The following is a 7,878-nucleotide window of genomic DNA, read 5'->3' as shown; positions in this document are numbered from 1 at the left end:
AAGGATAGTGGGAGAATGTGTTGCACTCCTATACCATGTGAAAACACATGAATTCAGGTGGGAGCCTCAAGGATAGTGGGAGAATATGTTGCACTCCTATACCATGTGAAAACACATGAATTTGGATGGAAGCCTCAAGGATAGTAGGAGAATGTGTTGCACTCCTATACCATGTGAAAACACATGAATTCAGGTGGGAGCCTCAAGGATAGTAGGAGAATGTGTTGCACTCCTATACCATGTGAAAACAAATGAATTCAGGTGGGAGCCTCAAGGCAAATGAAAACTAGTGCACGTAGAGGGCATCAAAAAATTGAGGAAATCTAATATTTGAGTGGAAGGAATTATCTATAGAACATACATTTTCAGTGGTGCAAAATGCTAACTTTTATAGGCTAGCTTATTTCAAGAAGTTTCTTTGAAATTCTTTCTAAAGAACATTCCAAAAGATGGCCCTGTTAACCTAACAATATAAATAAATGAAATAAAATTCATTGAACTTTAAGCCACCTAACCACACACATATTAAATCATATTTTAACAGAAATTATCACTAAATATATATATATATATATAAACTATCAAAAAGAATAATTAAAATTATATACCACTACATAACAATACTTTATAACTTTTGAAATGCCTAGGTATTTTTGTCTGAAAAAGGACTGGCATGATTGTTTTCTGTGAAAATTGTTAATGTATTTGATTTGCTGTTTATAATTTCCTTAAAATATAATAATTCTTTGTTCACTTTTACCAATAGATATAGAATCCATGTATCTAAACAATATAGATATGATTGACATATCTAGCATATTTTCTTAATATTTTATACAGAAAAGAAAAAAATTTCATTGATTGCAAAGAAATAATATAAATCTCTGTCTGAAATATTTGTAGCAATCAAAGTGAAATTAAAGCCAAAATCCCTGGATTTCACATAAATCCAAACTATCAAAACAGTTTAACTTCTAATCAGAAAGTGAATATGTTTCCCACTCTAATAAGAGACTTAACACAGAAAAGGGTCAGATCCTACTATAATATATTTGGATTCTATATCATAATTTTATGAAAAAGGTTCAGTTTCTTTTAGTCCTATACATATTTAATTGATTTAAATTAGGAGCATTTGATGAAATATATTTAAGGAGTTGTTATCAATTATTTATCTGAAAGAATAGGGATATTTTTAGTGTTAGTAAAAATATTTATTAACACTGTAACAATGATTCAGCTTTGGGTATGACAAGTATTCATTTAAAGTCTATTCTTTATCTGTCTAAGTTGTTGTAAGAGAAAAATTTTCATAAATTTGATGAATATATATATAAAAATTATGATTAGATGCCTTATTTAAATATAGTTAAAGCATCTTGCCTTGAAAAGGTATAATTTAAGGATATATTGGCTAATTTTCAACGTTTTTCTTCACTTTCAGGCTTAAAAATGGCCAAGAAATAAAACCAGATGATCAAATCCATATTGAGCACAAGCCAGATGGAACACAGGCCCTTGTTCTTGATAAAGTGAAGCCAGAAGATACAGGCATCTATTCTATTCTAGCAGCTAATCACCATGGTGAATCAAGAAGTAGTGCACCTCTCACTGTTAACCGTAAGTCAGAGTGTCTCTTTGTTATCTGTAATCTGTTTGTGTGCATGTTTTAAAATGTTACATACTTTATAAATCAATAAACATTTAACAGGATAATACATGTGGTATATCACAGACTATCATCAGAGCAGAAAAGTTAGGCCTGCTAACAAGAAGTCCTTGGATTTTAGTTGTAATTTTTTTTTGTAATTGAAACAGTTAAATCAAATAAAAAGAGACAAGACACAAATCCATATACAAAACAACTGTTTAATAACTGTTTAACAACTGTTTTAACTGTTAAACAACTGTTTAACTCACCCCCCAGTGGCACAGCAGTATGACTGTGGACTTACAATCCTAGAATCTGGGTTTTGATACCCGTGGTGGGCAGAGCACAGATAGCCCATTGTGTAGCTTTGTGCTTAATTACAAAACAAACAATAATGCACTCACAGTAAGCTACTAAACAGTAAGCAATAGAGCAAGTGAATGTGTGTGTGTTTAAAAGGTGTAGGACTAAAATAGATCCACAATGAAAACTTTAATAACCCTATTTTTAGTCTGTGTTCTGCCCCAATAAATTAAACTAAAAAAGGAAACACTAAATGAAAATAGCTCCAAATTAAATTATAACAAAGTCACTATAAAGTTAACTCTACAAAAACTGTTAAATCCAAGTGTTGATTTCACCAAATTCACTTGACTCTAAGGTTTAAGTTCCCTCGAGACTAGAAGCCTGCAGATTTCATGGTAATCATTACGTTCACTTATGGTGACCATAAACAAAGGTGAGAGCTTTAATGCTCTCTTTAACAGTAAAAATAAAGAAACTGAAACCAAGAGGTCTTTGCTGAATACTTGAGGAAAGTGTAGAATGCTGAGACTCAGTGTGTGAGAACTACAAAAGCTCTTGCTGAAAGTTAAAAGAAAATTAAAACTACATACAAATCTAATGCAAAAACTTGAAAAGTTCTTACTACTATAAACTAAAGAAATATTGGCCCCCTACTGAACAAATAAATGTAGTAACAACACAAAAGCAAGAACCTAAATATACCAATTAGCCTCAACTTTTTAGCATACCCAAGCATATGTTTTGTGCTAGTTACCTCACTTGAGTAGTTGAAGACCTGCAAACTAAGGACATAACTGCCCACAGTTATTATCTGATTTGTTGATAAAAATAGCTTGGCATGCTAATTAGATATTGCTTTAACTACTGCTTGCCCTTTGAGAAAGCTAAAGTTAGTAAGTGCTTGAACATCTTAATGAAAAAGAACATAATTTTACTTTGTAGCTAAATGGATGTAAAACATATATTACATGCTCGTACTACATATTTAAACTATTAAAATCTAATATTTTTATAATTTGAAAAAAAAATGTTCCTTCCATTTTTATTTGTATGTGAATGTGTTTTTATTTTGATCTAATTTCAAGTTTGAAGGCCACATACAATAAGTATGTTCCATAACTTTAATGTTTTAGGCATTTTATTATGTATTTTCTTTCTGATTCATAGTAAATTCTAAGCTATTTACATTTTTTAACTTGATTCATTTTCCTGTTCAATATTGTGCCATTTCAGAAAGAATTTATCTGTAATATATTATTCACATATTGTTTCAATGCAAGTTTCTTTCATTTTTTTAAAATTTTGGAATATGATATTTTACAGCTTTTTAATGAATTCAACATAAATTTGTTCTGTTGCAAGTTTTCTTTTGATTTATACATCTTGGCATTGTAGATTATAACTCTGCCCCAACAGATAAGTTTAGTTGTAGAAATGATCTCATTTTATTATTGCAGAACAACCATTCTTCAAAAAAACACTCCAGGATGTTGAAGCTGTTGAAGATTTCCCAGCAAAACTAGAGGTTCAGGTTTTTGGTGTCCCTCAACCTGAAGTTAAGTGGTATGTATTAAATATAATTTACTATCCAAGCATTTATATGTAGCTTTGATTTATTGTTTTTTCAAACAGTAATATTTCTATCCCTCTCTTGGTAAAAGTTTAACTGAGGCCATAATGTTAATTTGATGACTTTAGAATATGGCCTGCATTTAATATCAGAAGTATGAAGTTAGTTTCCATCTGTTTTTAAATATATTAGTTGCTTTAAGAAATTGAATTTTATTTGTTTTTGAAACACTTTCAAAATAACGACAGAGGATCTATTTCACAGACATTGGTTTTAGTTATAATTTTTATTGCACATATTCTTTCTTATTTATAAAATTATTTTAGGTTTAAAGATGGCAGAGAACTAAATCCTGACAAAGATAATGTCAAAATGTCACAATTGTCTGATGGTGTTATGTCTCTCATCATTTCTTCCTGTCACCCTGAAGACAGTGGAAAATATTCCTGCATTGCCAAAAATCCCCTTGGTGAAAGTAGTTCTGATGGAAGCTTAACTGTAAAAGGTATTGATTTGTTTTAAACAATCTTTTAAATTTGTAGTGTGATAATTCAAGAATATTCACACAGTTACCTGATTTCCATAAAAAATTAGAGGCTTGTGGATTTACTGTGCAGAAGGAAAAGTGCAGTGATTTATTAAAAATGGTTGAAATGAGGCAAAGCATACTGTTGAATTTTGGATAACATAAAAATGTGTTATTTTCTGAAGAAAACTAAAGGTTTAATGATTGTTAGGGTGAATTACTGTGTTGTAATAAAGAAAAAGAATAAAAGTATAGTTAAACTGTATTTAAAGGTGAAGTAAAGTTGATTCAAATGATCAACAGAAGGGATAGATAAAACTGGTAAAACTTAACTAGCAAGTCTTGGCTTCTTCAAGATAAAAATCAGTAAGCTCTCCTCAAAGGACAGAATCTTTCTTAAAAAGTGTCAAAACTGCACATTTTGTCTGCAACTGACACAATACAACTATCCCATGAAACAGTTGATAAGTTCCTTGACCAGTAAAACTACAAAAAATAACACCACATTTGCACATGATCCTAACTAGATTTAGTGCATTCCAAAATTAGAACTTAGAGAAATTTATGAATTATGTAGATAAGAAAAGCATATTATAACAGAATAAGGTATTTAATACTTACGTACTACAACCTTCCTCTTTGTACTTTAATATTGTTCTCAAGCAACATCTGTTTAAATTTAACACCACATGAAAATTGCAACCCTTTGTTAGACTAACATAAACATAATGGAACAGCACAACCTGGTAATATACAGAACTCTCATGCATGTACTCTTTCAATGCCACTTGGAATGGTTCAGAGAAGTCAAGCTACCAGTCATCTCCTTTTACATTTCATCTTTGCTCTCTTCCTCTGAGGGTGAGATAATTTGGAAAATGGGAACCAAGAAGGAATGGTCTTCATCCATAAGCTTTTTACTAAAATTAGTGGGCTGCATGTGAAGTGCAGTATCACTTAAGTTGTTGCCTGGCTTGTTGGTGACAATGAAAACTACCAACCAATTTATTGATTCTCATGGTATGGCATGGATCAGTGCTGTAGTTGACTTTCTTGCTTTTACACCTCTATATGTGTGACTAAATGGGAAAAAGAAAAGAGCTTTTATGAAGGAAATTGTCCCTTTTGGTAAACTGCATGAAAAATATTACTTTTTTGTTTTTGTAAACATCCTTTATTTTCAAACTTTAACATAAATGAAAATACTGACTCATACCTGCTGTACAATGCATTGTTTGTCTATTGTTAAGCACAAAGCTGCACAGTGAACTATCTGTACTATGCTTACCACAGGTATTGAAACCCAGTTTTTAGCATTATAAATCTACACACTGCTGAGCCAAAATCTGCTTTTTCAGGCAACTTTATTCTGTGCTAAAAATACAACCAAAGAAATGGCAAAGATTTTATATCTGTATTTTTGTAATATTTTCTTTGCTTGCATGTTAAATTTTATTTTCCTTTGGCATAATTGTTTCACTGAGCTTATAGGTTTTTAACTGATGTGATTTTATGAATATCTATCATACACAAGTGCGCACGTGTATAGATGCATATGGCATATGCACACACACACACACACACACATGGAGTTTGGTTAGTAGGCAATATGAACATAGTAGGTAAACTGTTACAGTTATGTGTGCTTTCATTGCCAGAACTAAAAAGTTGAACTGTGTCACAATCCATCAGTATGCACGCCTGAAGTTACTAACACAAAATATATGTAAACAATTCACTTTATGAACTGTTAAATAAATATTGTCACCTTATACTTATTTCTTGTATAAATCACAAATAGTTATCAGTGTGGTCATTGCAATTTTGAACACTAATATACAGTGTTCTGGCTATCTCTCTCTCCATTTCATCAGATATACCAGGTTTTATCATCAATCAACCTGGTCTTCTCTACATAGATACAAACAAACACCACCATGAAGTCTTGTTAGTTACTTCAAAGAAAATTCAAAGGTGTTTCCTGTTGAAAATCACAACTTAAAGTTTTCCATGGCAATACATCTGTGTGTGCAGTTGGTCTCAGCTGGTTCATGATCAGCAGCTCCCTCTTGGCAGCATTCTTGACACCAACTGACATTATCAGTGATATCTGATGGACCAGGTCATGGTTCACTTGTCTTGGTAAGTGGTTGGAGCATGAAACTTTGAAACGACTGTTGGAGTGCAGAATACTCAGTGTTTAATAAAGGACTCCACTGATTTAATTCGAGGTCTTTTGTCCTCACCCATAGATCAGTCTGTCTCTTATCCTCTGCTAAAATTCAGAAACAAAATCCAGAAACATCTCTTGCATTGTTTCTCACAAAAAGAGTGCAAGAGAAAAATAATCTGAAGAAATTAAAATACAAATCATTAAGACTTCCACAATAACTAAATCCTGGGCTAAAAATTGTTTGATTGAATTAATGTGTGTTAATTCAATGATATACCTGCACACATTTACCTGCTCTCCACAAAAATTAGATATTCATGGATTTAACGTGTGGAAGAAAAATTGCAATAATTTTTTGCAGGAGGAGTAAATAAGATAGAAGACAGTGTTGAAGTTTGAATAACATAAAATGCTTTATTTTTTGGAGCTAACAAAAGGTTGGCTGATTGTTAGGATGGAATATTCCAATGTGATGATGTAAAAGAAGAAAAGTATAATAAACTGTATTTATACATGAAGTAAACTTAACTCGAAAGATCAATAGAAGAGATGAATAAAAGATCAAGACACAGAAGAAACTTCAGTCCTTCAGGACAGAAATGAGTCTGCTTTCCTCAAAGATCACAATAAATCTTTCTCAACCACAAAGCAGATTCTCTCTGCATCTAAAGTTAAAGGACAGGCACTGAAATGTGAAAGTATCTCTGTTCCATGTGACAATATATCTCCTATATACAAGCTCAAGCAAGATTCAATAAAATTATTCTATGAAAGAACAGAAAAGTTTCTTGACTGATCAAGCTAAAAAAAGTTATATCTCAGGCTGAATTTTGTACACAATTTTAACTGGATTTAATGTGTTCAAAATTAGAAACATAGCAGAATTGGCAAATTGGTGAATTTTGTAAATAAGAAATAGATACCATGGGATATTAAGATATATAGTATTTGCATTTACAGTATTTCTTATCATGCCAACAATGAAGCAGGATACATTTCATCAATTTTATGTTTATAAAAAAAAAAAGTGATGTATTTAGCATGGCGATATTTTATTGGCTATATAAAGTTTGAAATATTTGAGTGATATACCAAAATGAAAGAGTAACTAAGAACTTAATTTATGATTAACAGATAGATAGAATGAGATACCTAATTGTTAAAGTACACTTAATGTTTTAATAATATGAAAAAATACATTGCAAAATACTAGAAACATAAGTGTGACATATTATTAGACTTTTAGTAAGTCTGTGGTATTCTAATATATTTTAAAGCCTGATTAATACTTTAGCACACAGGATCACATACAAAAGTTGTAATGGTTTTAAAAGAAACCCAAAACTCGAGAAATTTCGAATATTTTATTATTATTCTTCAGGAGAAGTCTCATTTTGGGTCTCATTTGAAAACCATATTTTAAAGCATGATAGTCATTCACTTAAAAGGTTGATTTCAATCATTCTTTCCATTTGGCTTAAATTAAGGTAAGTTCCCTAACTTTCCATTTGGCTTAAATTAAGATAAGTTCCCTAACTTTCCATTTGGCTTAAATTAAGGTAAGTTCCTTAACTTTCCATTTGGCTTAAATTAAGGTAAGTTCCTTAACTTTCCATTTGGCTTAAATTAAGGTAAGTTCCTTAACTTTCCAT

The 7,878-nt window shown here is 31.1% G+C and overlaps 1 protein-coding gene across 1 annotated transcript in view; it reads left to right on the top strand.

Annotated features, from left to right (window-relative positions):
* LOC106475080 (obscurin-like) overlaps positions 1-7,878 on the top strand; it is a gene marked incomplete at both ends in the record, with an annotated part of 29,961 nt that overhangs the window by 11,760 nt on the left and 10,323 nt on the right. The window contains 3 exons of the mRNA XM_013935773.1: positions 1,445-1,620; positions 3,415-3,520; positions 3,854-4,032. Of these exons, the coding sequence (XP_013791227.1) occupies positions 1,445-1,620; positions 3,415-3,520; positions 3,854-4,032 (461 nt within the window). The remainder of the gene's footprint in view (positions 1-1,444; positions 1,621-3,414; positions 3,521-3,853; positions 4,033-7,878) is intronic.

This window comes from Limulus polyphemus, unplaced genomic scaffold, assembly GCF_000517525.1.
Source record: "Limulus polyphemus unplaced genomic scaffold, Limulus_polyphemus-2.1.2 Scaffold8057, whole genome shotgun sequence".
NCBI classification, from domain to species: Eukaryota; Metazoa; Arthropoda; class Merostomata; order Xiphosura; family Limulidae; genus Limulus; species Limulus polyphemus.
This window is presented reverse-complemented; position numbering and strand designations above follow the sequence as displayed.